Source organism: Gekko japonicus, unplaced genomic scaffold (assembly GCF_001447785.1).
Source record: "Gekko japonicus isolate JY-2015 unplaced genomic scaffold, Gekko_japonicus_V1.1 scaffold4214, whole genome shotgun sequence".
Taxonomy (NCBI): Eukaryota; Metazoa; Chordata; class Lepidosauria; order Squamata; family Gekkonidae; genus Gekko; species Gekko japonicus.
Genome location: NW_015175497.1, coordinates 44258 through 64300, shown reverse-complemented (window position 1 = coordinate 64300; position 20043 = coordinate 44258). Strand labels below are relative to the sequence as shown.

General features: G+C 44.6%; 1 protein-coding gene across 1 annotated transcript; it reads left to right on the top strand.

The window, feature by feature from the left end:
* Positions 1-3589: 3589 nt before the first annotated feature.
* Positions 3590-16077, top strand: LOC107122861 (zinc finger CCCH domain-containing protein 13-like). Its single transcript, XM_015426002.1, has 9 exons — positions 3590-3618; positions 6140-6324; positions 6505-6591; positions 7404-9251; positions 10312-10458; positions 11122-11239; positions 12029-12171; positions 13290-13457; positions 14715-16077. The coding sequence occupies exons 2-9, from the start codon at positions 6157-6159 to the stop codon at positions 15105-15107; spliced, it is 3072 nt and encodes a 1023-aa protein (XP_015281488.1). The 5' UTR covers positions 3590-3618; positions 6140-6156; the 3' UTR covers positions 15108-16077.
* Positions 16078-20043: the final 3966 nt, after the last annotated feature.

The following is a 20043-nucleotide window of genomic DNA, read 5'->3' as shown; positions in this document are numbered from 1 at the left end:
GTACCAGGGTTTCCTCCCAGTCGACTAGCCTCTGGATCACGAGCGCACTTATTTTTACAGAAAGACAACACAATGTCTCTTACTGCATGGAGAATTTCGTATGACAGCCTAAATGTTTCCATCTGCACTGTCACATAATTCTAGGGACACATCTCGACGTATTGATCCCAAACAGATTTTGTATTCAGACTGTAAACTTCAGATTACTTTTTAGATGGCTCTGAAGTGACGGTACCCTCTAGTGGTAGAGTAAAGGTAAAGGTCCCCTTGCTCGAAAGTCAGTCGAGTCCGACTCTAGGGTTGCGGTGCTCATCTCCGTTTCAAAGCCGAAGACCCAGAGCTGTCCGAAGACGTTTCTGTGGTCATGTGGCCGGCATGACTAAACACCAAGGCGCACGGAACGCTGTTACCTTCCCACCGAAGTGGTACCTATTTATCTACTTGCAATTTCTTGCTTTCGAACTGCTAGTTTGGCAGGAGCTGGAACTAGAGATGGGAGCTCACTCCGTCATGTGGCAACTTGGGTCTTGAACTGCTGAACTAATGAGTAGTACTGAATAGACTGCAACATTTCAGACTGCAACACCATATTCGGAAGCTTCCTTACACAACCCCCCCCCCAACCTTTTGGCAGGAAGAAAACTAATACATAAGAGAGAACTATTGTAGCCGAGGCCTCTTATTGCTGCACTAGCTTTAATTTCTCTCTCTCTCTTTTTGTTTATATAGAGAAATGTTTTTAAAAGCGATCCTCCACATTTAGTCTTGATATGCTACTGCATATTCTATTTCATTCGCTTTGCATGTACAGATTCAGCCTCCTGAACCCAATTTGGTTGATGTTAAGTTATACCAGAGCAGCTGAAGAAAGTTATATTCAGAGCAGCTGAAGAAAGCAATCACAAAAGTTTGGACTCAGAGATAGTCTTCTGCTGGCGTAACAACATTTATGCTAGCAAAATGGTACTTCCCATTGGTACAAGAGAGAATTGAAGCTGTCCAATTGTCCCCTCCAATTGCAGACCCCTACTTTCATAGAATTGTGGAAGGGACCTCCAGGGTCAACTTGTCCAACCCCCTGTACAAAGCAGGAAATCCACAAATACCTACCCCCCCAACACACCCAATGACCCCTGTTCTGTGCTCAGAAGAGAGCAATTGCTTCTTGCCACCCAAAGTGGCTATCAGCATTTCCCTGGGCGTGTAAAAAAGGGCCACAAGAACTAAGCACTGAGGCAACCCTTCCTGCCCTCCCTACTCATGATCTGCCTAAGTTCACAGAATCAGCATTGCTGTCAGATGGCCATCTAGCCACTGTTTGAAAACCTCCAAAGAAGGAGAGCCCACCACCTCCCCAGGGAAGGCTGTCCCACTCAGGAACCACTCTAACGGTCAGGAAGTTCATCCTCATGTTTAGCCAAAAACTCTTTTGATTTAATTTTGACTCGTTGGTTCAGGTCCAACCTGGGGCAACAGGAAAAGAAGTTCCTCACCATCCTCTATATGACAGCCCTTCAAGTACCTGAAGATGGTTTGGCCACCATGTTGTTTGTGAGGATCACCTGATCCCCAAGAACAGAATTGGGGGTTGGGGCTCAGTGGGCTGAAGCTTGAGTTGAAGATGCCTAAATTGTATTCTATGAGCCATGCCCAACTTTTTGTATTTTGTATTCAGCCTAGTTCACAGATACTCATGTATCTGGAGAATCCATGGTAGATATCTGAACAGCCTGAAGGTAAGGTGGCTCTTTGGACAATTGATCTACTGTTAAAAGGTTAACATCTGCTGTAGGCCAGGGTATCGCTGGGCTACCCAAGGGTACAGTCATGAACTCAAAAATCTCAGCAGTGGGATTTATACATAGTGGCTAAACTCTCGGATAATCTTACGCGTTTTGATAAATGTCCTACGTGCGTCAATTTTACTGCAATCTGGCCCCCTATCCCCTACTTTTGGTATTTTGTATTCAGCCTAGTTCACAGATAGTCATGTATCTGGAGAATCCATGGTAGATATCTGAACAGTTTGAAGGTAAGGTGGCTCTTTGGACAATTGATCTACTGTTAAAAGGGTAACATCTGCTATAGGCCAGGGTATCACTGGGCTACCCAAGGGTACAGTCATGAACTCAAAAATCTCAGCAGTGGGATTTATACATAATGGCTAAACTCTCGGATAATCTTACGCGTTTTGATAAATGTCCTACGCGCATCAGTTTTACTGCAATCTGGCCCACCTATCCTGAATTACCTATCCAATCAACAGGACATCCCCCCAGTGATGGATGCCTTGTGGCTTTGGTAATGTGGGTCACTTAATTTCAAAGGTAAAGAACAGATAAATCCTGTTGGGTCATTATCTACAATATAGCAATTAATTTTTGTTGTTGTTGTTCAGTCGCACAGTCGAGTCTGACTCTTCGCGACCCCATGGACCAGCTCCCGCCAGGCCCTCCTGTCTTCCGCTGTCCTCTGAAGTTGGCTCAAATTCATGTTCGTTGCGTCGATGACACTGTCCAACCATCTCATCCTTTGCCGTCCCCTTCTTCTTTGACCTTCAATCTTTCCCAGCATCAGGGTCTTCTCCAGTGAGTGCTCCCTTCTCATTTGGTGGCCAAAGTATTTGAGCTTCAGTTTCATTATCTGGCCTTCCAGGGAACAGTCACTATGTAATTTTACCACCAAAAAAGCAAAGAGGAATGCATACCTGTAAATCACTCAATTCATGTTGTAAACTGTTGCCTACTTGTTTTGGCTATTGTTACAAATCTTTTTGAAGCTTTGTTGTGAGCTTTTAATATGTATTTGGACATGAAAACCTAATAAAAAAGTATTATACAAAAATCTCAGCACAAGTACATAGTAAGTGATTGTGAAAATAACTCCAAATACTAACATAAGAACAGAGAATCCTACTGAACAGAATCAAATATCCATCTAGTCCAGAATTCAGTTTCCCTCTGTGGCCAGGCCAGCCAGATATTTCTGGCCAGTTTACAAACAGGGTACGAGTGCCACAGATTTCTCTTGTACTTGTCCCCAACCAAGTTCAGCACAATATTGTGCTAGGCTTGAGTGGTTCAATTTTATCTGGTTTATATAATATTACTTGCCATGTATATTCTCACAACGCCACTCTAAAGGCAAGCTGGCCCAATGGTTGTGAATATGACTGTTAAACTGTTAGAACATCCTGATAACCTCTTATTATTTCTGTATACATCTTTTTTAATGACAGCCCTTGGGGGGAAAAAAACTTTGCTTTAGGGGATCTTGTTATTATCGGGAGATTCTAAATGGGCATTATTTGTGATGCGCAGGACACCTTGCCAACACACAAAACATTGACGGTGCTATTGGTGTTGTAATCTTACATGCTGTCTGCATTATATGCTAAGCATCCGTGATAATTAGAGATGAGTATTGCAAACGTCCAGTTTATGCATCACGCTGTTTTCATTATGTAAATATCGTTTAATCAAATTTGTTGCAGATCTAGAAATGCAAACCTGCTTAATGGTGGTGGGGGTGTGAGAAGTTCAGTATAAATACAGGCATCTCGCAGGAGACGGGATCACATTCAATTGGCCTCCTCGGATCATCGCTACTCCAGTCAAGGTAAAGAGTTCTCCTGCTGAGTGTTTAGGGAGCTTCGCCTCTTGAAAGCTTATGCCCCCCCCCCAAAAAAAATCTGGTTGCTGAGTTGCTATTGGACTTGAATCTGGTGTTTGGGGATCTGTATTTTTATGGAGGGGAGGGGAAGAGGCACGGGATGCCCCAATCTCATCAGATCTTCAAAGCTAAGCAGGGTCAGTACTTGAATGGGAGACCACCAAGGAAGACTATGTAGAGGGAGGCAATGGCAAACACAGCCGAGACTTACCTAAAATAGCTGGATTATTGCAAGGGCTTTAGAGGGGTCTAGAGGAGGCTCTTCCTGCCCTTAGTGAACAGGCAGCAAAGGTGAGAGCATCAGGCCCCTGCGCTGGCCAGCCCTACGTCATCTGCAGCATGGGACGTTTTTGGTGGGCTCTGTACAGTGGTGACATTGAGCCCGCCCAGCTCTATTTAAACAGTGTCGCTTGGTGGCTCTGGCAGTGTGGAGGGGTTTTTTTCGGGATCCCCACCCACCCTCCCCTTTGTTTTTGGTATTTTCGTATGTATGCTTTAACTGTCGCAGCTTGGTGGTTTTGCCCATTGGGGTGGATCCTTTTGGGGAGACAGGCCTGCGTGCCCACCTCCCCTGTTTGGGGACTCCCTAATGGGACCTGGGGGTCTGAGCCGCCACGTGGTATGCCCAGCACAGGGGCTGTGCCCAGGCTCACCCCAGGTGACAAATGGTATACCGCTCAGCGGCAGCCACCCTTGTGATACCTCTAATATTTGTTTCTCCTGGGTTTCCCCCAGCAAGCAGGCTGTGGGATGTCTTATCGAGTGGCAGGTGGGGCACTTGGTTTTCCAGGACCCACCCCTATGCTTCGCCAGTGCTCCTTGGTCTGTCATCGATAAATGCTGTGGCCTGTTCTTATTCCAAAATGTTGGTGGTATGTGCTTTGTGACTCTCCGCAAGACCTCTCTTTACTAAGCACTGGGCCTGCAAGCCACCTCTGCTTCCCACTTGCCTTGAAAGCCCCTTGCTGGGGTCACCATAAGTACTTTATTTGCACACTTCTATGGAGATTTACTCTGTCTTTTCTTGTAAACTGAGTAAAGTGTTGTCAAGTGGATCTAGAGACTCTCTGGAAAGGCTTCTGCTTTGTTCACTAATCTTGAAAGGTTTGGTGTGTACAAATGCGGAAAGAGCTCTTCTTAGTTACTTGGGCTCCGTATGGGAAAGAAATACCCCTGCTGCTATTGGTGCCTTTGCTGATGCACTCTTCCTAACATTGTCCCTTACCATTCTCTGGGAGTGGCCCTGTTTTCTCCCCAGGAAGGTGAACGGTGAGAATGGAAATATCTGCTTGCCTTTGCTTCTTTTTAGTGTATGGGACTTCTCTTCCTTTGCAAGTCAAGAACAGTACCAGGTTCACAAGTGAACCTAAGCCCTGTTTTTGAAAGTACACTGTGCCGAGCAGTTTCAGATAGTGACGTCGCATTCCAGTCTGGCCTATCAGAGGGTTGTTTTTATTGTAGCCTAAAAAAAAAAGATAGCATTTAATGCTTTGAATGAAATAACAAAATTGTTTTGAAATGCTTAAACTGAAAATGTATTAAAATAATACCAGATGCCTTGGAAAACTATTATGATTGGTGGTGTTGTGCTAGAGCCCTGGTGTGTACTAAATGCTGGAATGAAAAGTGATATGTGTTGAAAAGTGATATGTGTTGTGTTCCTGAAAGTAAGCTAAAGTAGTCTTAGGGGATAGATACAGAAAATGGCAGCGCAACGATACCCATGATTTTTCATCTGTCCAACACGGAGAGCTCTTAAACCTATGAATATATGGAGGAAAGTAGATATTCACCAGGATTAACTCCTTAAACTCCAACAGTATTGCCATTGCCTACAGAGAGGTATTAGGTAGCTCAATGACTTTCACTTTGAGGTTTACAGAGATCAAATAAATCAACCTGCTGGAGCACTGTCCATTTTTCTCTTATCATCTGCCCTTCCATATGGACTTAATTGATAACTACAATAAAATATATGGACTGAAGAGTCACTTCAGATACCCAGATTCTCTACACGTTGGGTTGGATCCAGTCAGCTTTTCACTCATATCCAGTTGCTCTACTAATTACAGAAACATCTGATCTGGCTTTTGTCCATGCATGTCACATGATCCCCAGATAACCTATAGGTGATCAAAGAGGACCCCATCCTCCCTTTTTCACAAACAGAAAAGCTGGTTGGATCTAACCCAATATGTGCTACCTAGTCCCTCTGATTTCAAAGGAGCTCACCTGAAAGAAGATCATTTCTTCCATCTGAGTGAAAAACGTGAACCGAGACAGCTTCTGCTGGGGAAATTTCTTGTTTAAATGTTAGGAGGGTCATATCTTTCTTCACATAAAATATCCAGGAAGACTGATTTTTAATATTTTAGATTATTGCTATTGGAGAATATGTAGGAACAAAACCAAACAAGAATTTAGAAAGATCATGAAGTGCCAATTTGTCCTGTTCTTCTTCCCTTAGAACTTCTGAATTCCACCATGTCTTCCCTGCCAGAAGCCAACGCCAAACTTGGCCTTGACTTTTTCCGGAAGCTAAGTGCAGAGCACCGAAATGATAATCTCTTGATCTCACCTGTGAATCTTAGCAGTGCCATGGGCCTACTTCTTTTGGGGTCTGAATGTAATACAGCAGCTGAACTTAAAAAGGTGGGTGTAGTTCAACTTCTGCTCATTTGCAAACGGGTTATCCTCGATGTTCCTAACTTTATTTATAATCAGTTACCATAATTTCTCAGTTCACCTATCCTGCATTCAATCAAATTATTTCCTAACTGTGGATTTTATATCAAGCACTTTATGCCTAAAGCAATATTATACTCATTCAAGGTGCTGCACTGGGATGAACTGGAGGATCATAATAAATCCGAACATGATGAGTACTGGATGACAGAATTTAGTGATTCACCTACAAAGGTATGTACAAAAAAAGCTCAAAAAGAATTGCGTGGATTTTTTCTCCCTAATTCTCCATTTGTAGTACTATTTCCAGCTATCGCAATGCTGAACTCCTTGACAAATGTAGAACATATGTGAAGGGCAGGGGTCATTTCGTAGAAAAAGAGGTGCAGGAGCTCATTAGCACAACTCATTTGTGTCAGAAGGCAACACCCACCGCTCAGGCTCCACTGGACTGTTTTGGATTGCTAGCTATTGGGGGGGGACGTGCAGATCTGTCCTCACAGAGGAGGGAGAGCTTGTACCTGAATAAAACTTGGTCTTAAAGGTGCCACTGGACTGTTTTGGACTGGGGGGGCCGAGGTGGCTCTGCAACTTACCTGGCTGCTTCTTGCTCTGACTGAGGGCTGCTGGGAGCAGGGGGTGGGGCTTGTTGCATGTGCCCGCCCCCTGGGCTCTTTACTGCCGGAGCTCTGCGCCTGTGCGCTCCTGCAGGAAATGACCCCTGGGGAAGGGAAAAAATAAGTTCCCAAGTTTACTTTAAAAACTTTACACAGAAGTGTGACTAAAGTTTGTCATAAATTTGCACCCAATGACATATTCAGATATGTTGTTGATTTCTCTTTTGACCCTTCTTTTTGGGGCTAGTCTAATCTTAATATACATGATGACACAGCCAAAAGAATGTTTTGGTGATACATTGGAACAAGGTTTAGTGGACTTCTGTAATTTGGCATATATAGGGGAGCACAGCATCTATTAGTCTTTCCTTTTCTACAAAAACAGAAAGCTATGTTTGAAATATATAGAAGTGTTTTATTTTATTGCAGTCACAAGACAAGATCCCTCTGAAACCCCTTCCTGAACTGCAACATGGTAAACCTTCTGATGACAAACAAAAAAGTGAGGAACCACAACATGCTAAACCTTCTGATGATAAACAAAAAATTGATGAACCACAACATGCCAAACCTTGGGATGAGAGCCATCAAGCCCATGAATCACAACATGCCAAACCTTTTGATGATAGACATCATGTCCAAGAACCACAACATGCCAAACCTTTTGATGATAGACATCACGCCCAAGAACCACAACACACCAAACCTTTTGATGATAGACATCATACCCAAGAACCACAGCACACCAAACCTAGAGATGCTAGACAACAAGCCCAAGAACCACAACACAGTAAACTAGATGATGAAAGACATCAAGCTCAAGAACCACAATACACTAAACCTAGTGATACTAGACGACAAGCCTCTCAACGACGACACACAAAACCTGGAGATGATAGACATCAGGCCCAAGAACCACAACACACTAAACCAAGTGAAGATCAACATCAGGCCCAAGAACCAGAACACACTAAACCTAGCGATGACAGACATCAGGCCCAGGAACCACAACGCATTAAGCCAAGCGATGAGAGACATCAGGCCCAAGAACCACAACACACTAAGCCTAGCGATGACAGACATCAAGCCCAAGAGCCACAGCAGACTAAACCTAGTGCTGAGAGACATCAGGCCCAAGAACCACAACACACTAAACCTAGTACTGAGAGACACCAGGCCCAAGAGCCGCAACACACTAAGCCTAGTGATGAGAGACATCAGGCCCAAGAACCACAACACACTAAACCTAGAGATACTAGACGACAGGCCCCTCAGCGACATACTAAACCTAGAGATGACAGACACCAGGCCCAAGAACCGCAACACACTAAGCCTAGTGATGAGAGACATCAGGCCCAAGAACCGCAACACACTAAGCCTAGTGATGACAGACATCAGGCCCAAGAACCGCAACACACTAAGCCTAGCGATGATAGACACCAGGCCCAAGAACCACAACACACAAAACCTAGTGATGACAGACATCAGGCCCAAGAACCACAGCACACTAAACCTAGAGATACCAGACGACAAGCCCCACAGCGGCACACTAAACCTAGTGATGACAGGCATCAGGCCCAAGAACCACAACACACTAAACCTAGAGATGACAGTCATCAGGCCCAAGAACCACAACACACTAAGCCTAGCGATGATAGACATCAGGCCCAAGAACCACAGCACACTAAACCTAGAGATGGCAGACAACAGGCCCAAGAACCACAGCACACTAAACCTAGAGATAGCAGACATCAGGCCCAGGAACCACAACGCACTAAGCCTAGTGATGATAGACATCAGGCCCAAGAACCACAACACACTAAACCTGGAGATGACAGACATCAGGCCCAGGAACCACAACGCACTAAGCCTAGCGATGATAGACATCAGGCCCAAGAACCACAACGCACTAAACCTGGTGATGATAGACATCAGGCCCAAGAACCACAACGCACTAAACCTGGTGATGATAGACATCAGGCCCAAGAACCACAACGCACTAAGCCTAGTGATGATAGACATCAGGCCCAAGAACCACAGCACACTAAACCTAGAGATGGCAGACATCAGGCCCAAGAACCACAACACACTAAACCTGGAGATGACAGACATCAGGCCCAGGAACCACAACGCACTAAGCCTAGCGATGATAGACATCAGGCCCAGGAACCACAACGCACTAAACCTGGTGATGATAAGCAACCGTCCTCCCAACATCCATGTTCCTGCTCTAAGCCCGAGGCGCCTGAAAAAGAGAAACCAGCTACTCCTGAAAAGGTAAATTGTGAACTATCGGGAGAATTTGATCTCAACTGAGATTTTGATATTTGGGGATTCTCTCTTAATTATTTAACAGTTTAACATAATTTATGACATTTCAATGAAAAGTAGGGAGGAAGGAAGCCCAGATACCCAGTTAAAATTCCTGTGGAAACTTTTATGATAATCTAATTTATATAACCTGCTTTTTTAAAAAAGTTGCCATCTTGGGATAAAGCAAAACATGATGTACTCACTTTGTGGGGGGCAGGATTTCTTATCATTTCCATCCAAGCCACCATGACCTTTTTAAATCAATAGTTCAACAGTGCCATCTTAAGCAGAGTTACACTAGTCTAAGACTATTTACTCTGTTTAGCATGCTACTGTAATTTGTTATGATAATAAAACAGGAAACCCCCATGAGTTACCATGAGCACCATGGAAGAAGGATGTGATACAAATGTCCTAAATCAATCAATAGGTGAACTAAACCAACCAGTAGATGATTATTGAGAAGTGAGTTCCTTGTGTTCAATGGGTCCCACCTGGACTTACCGGGGGGGGGGGCACAGGATGATTTCTGCTGATTCCCTCTTCCCATGGGAAATCTTTTATTCCCCCAAGTCTTTTGGTTTTTTAATCCATCTAGTTGCACATCTAATTCTTCTCCTTCACCACCTGTATAAAAACTGCAAAACTGAAGAAGAGAATTAGAAAAGACCTCCCAGACTGTAGCACAATTAAGGGTCTCCAAGTCAGGAATGGTTGGACTTTAAGATGGCACAGGTTGAGCTGGTGCTGAAAGGCATTGGTATGATTAATAACAATAACAACAATAATAAAAACACAGGCATAAGCAGGGTGACACTGTTGAGAGAGAATTAGTGTTGAATGGTGCATGAGGATAAAGGCACCCATTTATTTTTACAACCCTTGTTTCTAGGTCTCTAAGACTGCATGCTTGGCCACATAGGACAAGACCAAGTAAAAGTATCTCCAATGGTTATTGCCTAGGGGAAAAGGTATTGGCTCTCAACCAAGGGCCACTAGGACTAACATCTTTTTGTGTTCTTAGTCTGTTTCAGATGATGAGTGTGAGACTCCTGAAGGCCTCCATACCGCATTCAGCAAAATAATTACACGACTTAACAGACCTAGCACCAATTACATTCTGAGCTTTGCCAACAAGCTCTATGGAGACTATGCCATTGCTTTCCTTCAGGTAACTCAGAGTTTGGTCAGAATTAGCGGTGTCCTGCATTGCTCAATGGAAAAGTATTGACTATATTAAATTCAGTTGCAGCATAAGTGGTCCAATGGTCTATTGATGCTAAAAAGGGTATCTTATAGTTCAGGTAAAATCTCAGAAGTGAAGCAGGGTCAGCCCTGGCTAGTGTTTGGATGGGAGACCTCGAAGGAATACCAGGGTCATGACACAGAGGCAGGCAGTGGCAAACCACCTCTGGCCATCTCTTGCCTTGAAAACCCTACAGGGTCGCCGTAAGTCAGCTCTCCACAACCAGGAAGGCTGTTCTAGCTAAATGTGTGGTGCATGTTGCCAGAACAAATCCATAATACAACTGAAATTAATTTCCTCTCCTAGTCTATAAATTGTTGCATCTGGCATTATAGTTGTTATTATGAACCATTGCTTGTTCTGCAAAGGGGTCTGCAAACATAGAATCTAAGATTTCTCCAAGAAGTAGGGCCTTTTCAGTGGTCATCCCTGTTTCCATGGAACTCTGCTAAAGAAGGCGCACTTCTTTTGGCTTTTGTTCTGCAAATTCTTTGAAGAGGTTAGGGTGAACGTCTAACCTTTTGAAATTAAGAGATCTGATTCTATACATGAGACTATTGCTATTTTCTGTGTTTTTCTTCTGTTCAGAAATTCCTTTACTGTGCTCTGAAGCTGTACTGGACGGAAGTGGAAGGAGTTGATTTTCATAGCGCCCCCGAGGAAGTCAGGAGACTGATAAATCTGTGGATTGAAATAGAGTCACATGGTAAGAGCAGCACCTTCACTTCAGCTTGATAGTTAGAAAAACTTTAATGACAGGAAGATCTGCAATCGCTGGTTCCTGTGGGATTGCTCTAGAAATCAACAGCCAATTAATAATTTGTCGAACAGGTAGGGAGGGAAAATAACAGCTTTTCATGGCTTATCAAGAGACCTTCTTCTTCCATATGGAAAAAGAACCTCAAGAAGAGTCATTGCTATAGGTTTTGTGTTACTACCAGGGGTCATTTCGTAGAAAAAGAGGTGCAGGAGCCCATTAGCATAACTCATTAGCATAACTTATTTGCATATGCCACACCCCCTGACATCACCGGAAGTGTGTCAGAAGGCAACACCCACCGCTCAGGCTCCACAGGACTGTTTTGGATTGCTAGCTATTGGGGGGGGGGAACGTGCAGATCTGTCCTCGCAGAGGAGGGAGAGCTCGTACCTGAATAAAACTTGGTCTTAAAGGTGCCACTGGACTGTTTTGGACCAAGGGGCCAGGGGGAGCTCTGCAATTTACCTGGCTGCTTCTTGCTCTGACTGAGGGCTCCTGGGAGCAGGGGGTGGGGCTTGTTGCATGTGCCCGCCCCCTGGGCTCTTTACTGCCGGAGCTCCGCTCCTGTGCGCTCCTGCAGGAAATGACCCCTGGTTACTACTAACCACAGTAGAGCTGCTCCATTCAGCTTTCTCAGCTAGGGAATGATGAATTGCATATAGTTGCAATTGACCGATAAGGCACAAAGGAGTTGGAAAATCTTCTAAAGCTCAGTTTCTTGTATTTCTCCATAAGGCAAAATCAAGGATGTTCTGCCCAAGGGCAGTGTGGATTGTCTGACTGAGCTGCTTTTGGTGAACAGCCTGTACTTTAAAGGACTGTGGGATGTTGAATTTAAGAAAGAGCTCACAGAGGAAGCCCCATTTTTCACAGACGCGGTAAGACGTGTGTATGCCTCCCTGATCCATGGCATGTTATCTGGAGCCGAATAGTGGAAAGGTCAATTGCATCTTTCAGTCATGTGTTGCAAGAGCGTAAGAGTTCTTCTACCCCAACGATGTCTTCATGCAGGCATCCTGGACAACGTGGATCAAAGAATCCATAGACTCTGCTTCTGCTGACCAATCAGGCCTTCTGGTGAGAGATGAAGGCCCATAAAGTGGAAATGAAAGGGATTGAATTATTTCCATTGATTTCAATGAAACTTCAATGTTAGGACTTTACCTGAATCAATTGACCAGTTTCTGCGGGCCCCAACTCTCTGTAAGAGTTTCTAGTAGTGCTTGAATAATCTAAAGTGAAAAGGTTTCTTCTTGGGAATTTAGGGGGCAATCCTAAACATCACACTTTCCCCAAATTTACTTATCCAAAATCATCACCAGCCCTTGTTCCTTTATGCATGGTTTTTCCTCTTCTACTTCTTGGGGTTTCCACAGAAGACATTCATGAAGGACCACCTTTTGCTTCTTATTCTGTTTACCTTGTTTGTTGTCAAAACCCAGAGCTTTTTTTGTAGCAGGAACTCCTTTGCATGTTAGGCCACACACCCCTAATGTAGCCAATCCTAATGAGTTTCTGCTGTTGGGTGTGGCCTATTATGCTAATGAGTTCCTGCTGGGCGTGACCAACTTGGGAGCCAGCCGGAACTCCGTTCCTGTGCGTTCCTGCCCCAAAATAGCCCTGGGGTTTCCACAGAAGACATTCATGAAGGATTGCTCCTGTTGTTCCCGGTTTTATTTCCCTAGATCCTCTAGTTTTAACTCATCAAGTCCACAATGAAAAAATAATAAAAATGCATCAGTGAGGAAAAGAAAAGCAACGCTGAGCCACAAGGAAAGGCGTAAGAACATAAAAACATAAGAGAAGCCATGTTGGGTCGGGCCAATGGCTCATCCAGTCCAACACTCTGTGTCACACAGTGGCCAAAACTCTGGGGCCATCAGGAGGTCCACCAGCGGGACCGGAACTCCAGAAAGCGGGATGTAAAACTTATATAAATTTTAAAAAATTGTTTCTCATTTCTTTCAACATTTGTTCCACCCCCCCTTTCTTACAGAAAGCCTTTCATACTGTGCAGCTGATGCACACTAAGGGGACCTTCAACACAGGGACGGTTTATCTGAACGACGTTGAGGTGCAAGTCCTTGAGATACCTTACAAAAACCACGAGTTGAGCATGTTCGTATTGCTACCGACAGATGAAAGTTCTGAAGCCCTACTACAGGTGAGATACTTCATGCTAAAAAATATTCATTGATTCTTTATCTATACCCTCATACCCCACCTTTCACTCTAGCAGAGACCTGAAGTGGCTTACCTTGTTCTCCCCTCCAGTTTTTATCCTCACAACAACCCTGTAGGTTAGGCTTAGAGAATGAGTGTACGCAGGGGTCGTTTCGCAGAAAAAGAGGTGCAGGGGCTCATTAGCATAACTAATGAACCCCAGCACCTCTTTTTCTGCGAAATGACTTGTTTGCATATGCTACACACCCTCAAGTGTGTCAGAAGGCAACACCCACCGCTCAGTCTCCACTGGACTGTTTTGGATTGCTAGCTATTGGAGGGGGGGGAGGAACATGCAGATCTGTCCTCGCAGAGGAGGGAGAGCTCCTACCTGAATAAAACTTGGGCTTAAAGGCGCCACTGGACTGTTTTGGACCGGGGGGGCTGGGGGGAGCTCTGCAACTTACCTGGCTGCTTCTTGCTCTGACTGAGGGCTGCTGGGAGCAGGGGGTGGGGCTTGTTGCATGTGCCCGCCCCCTGGGCTCTTTACTGCCAGAGCTCCGCTCCTGTGCGCTCCTGCAGGAAATGACCCCTGGGCCCTACAGAATTTACCCAGTTGGCCCAGCTGCTGGCCACAAGACCTCAATGAGGAGTTCATCCTTCCAGTTTTATTCCACCCCACCCCACTCACAGCACCACCAGTGGGATATGAATTACAACCACCAGCAGGATATGAATTAAATATATGGTTCTCTAGTAACCTGCAACCCAGACACAAACCCTTTTCCCAAGCCAGCCGGGGGGGGGGGCTTTGTGAACACATTTAAAGTTAAAGTTGCTTTCTTTCGCTGCTTCCCCCCACCTCAAGCCTACCCAGGGAGGGGAACACTGGTAGGGGAAGGGAAGACCGATCGGGGAGGCATGCCTCCCCTTCGCTTCCCCAGCCGCCCTGCCGGGAGCCACACAATATGTGTGAAAGAGCTGCATGTGGCTCCTGAGCCACAGTTTGGCCACCCCGTCCTAGTCCAACACTCTAATAGCTATGCCATCATGTTTGTCTCTGTAACTTTTATATGAACAAGGTCATTATTATACCCATCTCAGGCTGCTTAATCAGATAACATTGGATGCAAAAGTCTCAACAGTTATCCTTTGCTGTTTCACTTAATGTATCCATACTTCCTTTCCACTGATGTCAAGAGTCTTGATGCTTCTCTGACCGGGATCACATTGTTACGATTTCTGTTTGTTCCTTTAGCTGGAAGATGCACTTACCCACGAGGATTTGCTCGACTGGTCCTACGATCTGAAGCCTGAGGATGTGGAGGTGGCCATTCCCAAGTTCAGCATAGAGAAAACGGCTGAAGCTGACAAGTACTTTGATCTGTCATTCATAAATGATTCTGAAAAGGCTGATTTCTCTGGAGCAACAACCACTCACGGGGTGGCTCTGTCTCAGCTTGTCCACGATACATTCTTTGAGGTCGACGAAGAGGGGGATGCGGCACCTGTAACTAAGGAGGCGCAGGCCTCTCGGCGTCAACGTCGTGCACAGGTGCTCTTCATAGCCGACCATCCCTTCCTTTTCTATGTTAGGCACAACTGCACCAAAAGCATTCTCATCTTTGGTAGATTCTGTAAACCAGAGTAAAAGAATTATTCTGACCCACGGAACTCGCAATCAGCACAAAACGACTATGGAAAACGATTTTAGAAAAGTTCATTCTTTTGCATTTTTCTACGTAGCTTCATTCTCTCTGATTCTGATAACGCTGTTGATGGGGGCAAAGAAAACTTGTATTTGGTGATGGGTCTAACTTGCATTCCAAAGGGGTTTTATGCTTCTGCCTTCTCACACCATTTTGCCTCGTGCCAGCTTGTTTAAAGAACAACCCTGAGCTCTGGATATTGTCCCAACTCTCACACGAGAATCTAGTTCTTCTCATTACACAGAAATGGCCATATTTTGAAAGGAAAATTGCCTCTGCCTCTTTAAGATCTGTGAAGAGAGTAACATTTTAAGTAGTGTGGAAACCACTTCAAAACAGTGACAATTCGTCCTGTTAAAGGTTTTTAAAGAGGCTCGTTCTTGTTCTCTTTAGAGATACGGTCATCCAGAAGAAAAATACAGTGATAAATATGATCTTGATTAACCTCTATTGCAAGCATTATTTACATGATTACTTGGGATATACCCAGGACTTGATTCTCATTGACAGAGATTTTTTTCTTTCCCCTTCTCTGGCATGGGACTATTTTCAGTTTAGTGGGACAATCATAATGCTTGCTTCAGACATATTTACGCCTAACATGAAAGGCAAACATGAAGGTCATCTTCTCTGGACCAGAGCTCAGTTTTGAAAATTGCACACAGAGATGGAATCTAGAGGCAGAACCTCCTCTGGAATCTTCTCTTCATATTGCTTCATAATAAGGCCTGCCCGAATGATCCATTTGTATGGATTCTGCTCTATTGTGTTGCTTAAAGTTAGCATTGAAGGGCTGCCCTTTTTAAAAAAGCAAATGTAGACAGCAAAATCTTTTCTGAGTAACTTTTCTCTGAAACCTATTAAATTAATTTCTTTCTGACTTGCGCTGTAACTGCACAAGATGGCAATAAACAAAGCATTTAATAAAACTGTGGTTCTTGGTTTTCATTATCACTTCTCAGACGAGTACAATACACAGCATTTGCTTGGCTAATTCAGCTATAATGTTTCAGTTGTCCATTCCTGAGAGCACAGAAAAGTTATGAGCTAATCTTTTGGTTTCCTCTTCTATCCATTTCCCTCCCTCAGAGGCAAGATTTCCCCTCCATTTGCCTTTCTGACTGAACAGTCCTCTCAGCTCAGGAAGGACGGCTCCAGAGCAAACTAATTTATGCAGTAGCCAAATTGCTCGCTCACAACTTTAATGCCAGGAGCTCCCAAAGTAGAATTTTTGCTCACAAGACTCCACAGCTTAGAAGGGAACATTGGTTATGAGCCAATCTTTTGGTTTCTGAGGCAGCCCTATGATGGCGCGGTCCATTTCCCTTCCTCAGAGGCAAGATTTTCCCTCCATTTCTATTTGCCTTTCTGACCGAACAGTCCTAGTGGTCTGTTTTTTTCTTCCCTAAAGAGCTCTGGCTTTCCCACCCAGTCTCCGACTGATATTTACTGTTGACTGTTGTGGGAAGGGTCGGGATCGTCCTTTAACTTAATCCACTGAAAATGGCACTTGAGACATTTTGACATTCAAAATTAACCAAATATTTGTTTCAACATAGAGGGAGTCAAGTGAAAGTGGGGTTGAAACGTCTGTGGTAAAACCAGTACTCTAGTTCTTATATTTCAGGCCAATGAGAGCTTCTTAAGTTACTTAAAATCTTAATGTTGAGAAGCTTTTGTTCCAGTGTTTTCCAAACACTCCAGTACATTTTCTTTGAGTACAGGATTGTCATGTGATCGGCACCTCCCCCCGAATCACGGGACATCAGCAGGATGTGTGATCTGGCAGCCGCACGTTAGTTTGCTCCGGGGCAAACAGCCACGCTTCCCCTCCGCATTTTCCGGCCCGTGTGACCGGGGCCCTGGTTTCCAGAAGGCTGGTACACACTTTCCAGTACCCAAACCCCTTCTCTTGAAACACCAGTACTTGTCTTTAGTTTTTAACTGTCTCTTAAGGTCTCTAAAGGCAATTTCTAACCACACCAGGATTCGCTGCACTCTTCAGAGCTAACTGCCTGCTTGACTGGGTAGGGAAATTCTCCTCTCACTAGAAGATCTATCTCCTATCTTTGGCCCGAGAGGGAGTCTTCACCTAACTTCACAATCTTCCTTGCCAACTTTCCCCCAGTTCTCTGTCTGTGTTAAACTGCTCTCAGTTAAGGCTGAAATCAGACTCAGCTCAGTCAAGGCAGATTTAGACTCTCCTCAGCATGCAGCTCTCACGTTTTTTCACTGCACAGCTGGTGCTAACCAATCAAATTGCTTGGAGCAGCCTGTCACTCAAGGCTCTCTGTTTCTGTGAAGAATTAAACCTTCACAGTCCTTTAGTTGTTTGTACAGCCCTTCTAAGCTGCTTAAAAGTGCAGTCTGTCACAGACCCATTGGCCCTTCCAGAACTTTAAGAACTGTAGGAATCCTGCTTTCTCCTAAAGCCAACCCCATTGGACTCTAACTGTTTTTTCCTCAGAGGGCAGGGTTAAGCTCTTAGGAGAGGCCACTCAGAGCCCAGATGCAAGGAGTAAGTGAATTTACGGTCATTGACCAATGACCAGTACACAGTAATACAAATAAAACAAGTAAAACACATTTATGTCCAAAACGTAAAACAGTTCTGTTCCCTGTACATAAATATGATATTTGTATTTGGGTATTTGTATCATCTGGGTATTCCAGCATTCGACAGTCCTGGTTGACTCTTAGCTGTTCCATACACCCACCAAATAGAAATAAAGGGGATTGGTGATTGACAGAAAGGGACAGGACCTTTGCCACCTGTCACAGTGACAATACATGGATTGTTCTGTAATTGATTCAACAGGACCTGCTCACCAATAGGTTTGTGGTGAATTACGTATAGCTTTTTCAGGAATGTTAGCCTCCCCATGTGCTTGCCAAGTGGGTTCCAAGATAGGGTCTAAGATGTTGGAATGAGCAGTGTTTGATGTTCAAAGAGAGAAAACCCTGTCGGAGGCACAAGAGGATAGAGTTAAATGAGACCGTGAGGTCAGCACCTCCTCTTCTATCCATTGTCCTTTCTTGTCTGTCTCCATTCCTATGTTCTATGTCTTCTGTAGGGAATTATTTTTTCCTTTCTGCAACACAAATTCTTGTTGAGATTGTTCATATTCCCCTTGAAAGTAAGAGGGGGATCCCGCCACAACAGACAGCCCCGGGCCGCAGAGCGACCGCGCCGCCGGGAGCCACGGCTGGCTGGGGCCACGCGGCTTACCTAGCAGCAGAGAATGCGGCCCGGCAGGAAGCCTCGGCCGTGTCAGGCCAACGAGGGACGGAAAGGGGAGCCTGGGAAGAGGGCGGCTGCGACAAGGCCCCGTAGGAGCGGGGCAGCAGCTGTGCAAGCACACATCCGGGAACGCCCTGACGGCGTTCCCACTGTTAAAGGGGGCGGGGCCGGGTGCACGGGGGGGAAAAGGGGCGGACCAAGCAAGGGCGGCAGAGATATTAACATCTAAGACTCAGGATTAGTGCTTAGTGCTTTCAGGCAACATCTGTCCTGGCTAATCCTTTTGTTCTGCTTTGCTGTGTTTGTTACCATAAGAATGGCGACTCCACCAAACCCAGCAGGTTGAAATTCAGAAGGACTGGAGAAAGGTGGGGAATAACTCCTTCTTGTGACCAGACTACCTGTCAGGGCAGTTTGAGCTTAACCCCTGGGCATTTACAGAGTGTAAATCCAACATTCGCAAAGCAAAGTGTAAAATTCGTACACAGAGTTTGAGTCAAGTGGCACCTTTGAGGCCAACAAAGTTTTATTCAAAGTGTAAGCATTTGTGTGCAAAACACACTTCTTCATACAAAACTGGAATAAAATATCAAAAGTTAGTTACAGGAAAAAAGAGGGCAGGGGTAAGCTCTTAGGAGAGGCCACTCAGAGCCCAGATGCAAGGAGTAAGTAAATTCACGGTCATTGACTAGTACACGGTAATACAAATAAAACAAGTAAAACACATTTATGCCCAAAATGTAAGACAGTTCTGTTCCCTGTACATAAATATGATATTTGTAAAATACATAAATAAACCACTTGTAACCTAAAATATTGAGTGATTTAACTTGAATCACTTATAAAACCATCTCTAAACCACTAACTAGCATGACTTATCCATATTTTCTTCATCTTAATTGCCAGCCAACCATACTTAGCAATTTTACCATACTTGGCAATTTTAAAGGTGACATTTCTTGAGGTGACCTTTTTTGATCTTTTCATGGGAAATTAGAAATTACTGGTACTGTCAAGGACTCCTGAATCTGCTGATAAGATTTTACAGTTGAAAATTTACATGGCTTAATGTCTCCACACTCCCATCCCCACATGGACACAGGCATTCTTCTAAAGGTGTCTTCTTATATTTGCCTTCGGCAGCACATATACTAAAATTGGAGCCCAGGTGCATATGCAGAGCTGAAATTGGAATGGGTGGCCACTCAATAGCACGTAAACGCAAGAGTTAACAAAGAGATGTGAAAATGAAATTGGACTGCAATTTCAGCTCTTCAGATGCATGAATGGCCTCTCCTACCAGCTTACCCCCCCGCCCTCTTTTCCCCCTGTAACTAACTTTTGAGATGTCATTCCAGTTTTGTCTGAAGAAGTGTGTTTTGCATACAAAAGCTTACACTTTGAATAAAACCTTGTTGGTCTCAAAGGTGCCACTGGACTCAAACTTTGCTCTGCTGCTTCTGACCAGCTTGGCTACCCACCTGAATCTATTCACATACATGTTTGTGTGTGTGAAGTTCCATCAAGTAAGGGTTGTAATGCTCAGGGCTCTTTTTGTAGAAAAAGCCCAGCAGGAACTCATTAGCATAATAGGCCACACCCAACAGCAGAAACTCATTAGCATATTAGACCACACC

Coding starts and splice junctions, on each gene's coding strand:
- LOC107122861 (XM_015426002.1), top strand. CDS start 6,157: ATGTCTTCCCTGCCAGAAGCCAACGCCAAACTTGGCCTTGACTTTTTC. Junction 6,592..7,403: donor TTAGTGATTCACCTACAAAG/GTATGTACAAAA, acceptor ATTTTATTGCAG/TCACAAGACAAGATCCCTCT. Junction 10,459..11,121: donor ATGCCATTGCTTTCCTTCAG/GTAACTCAGAGT, acceptor TCTTCTGTTCAG/AAATTCCTTTACTGTGCTCT.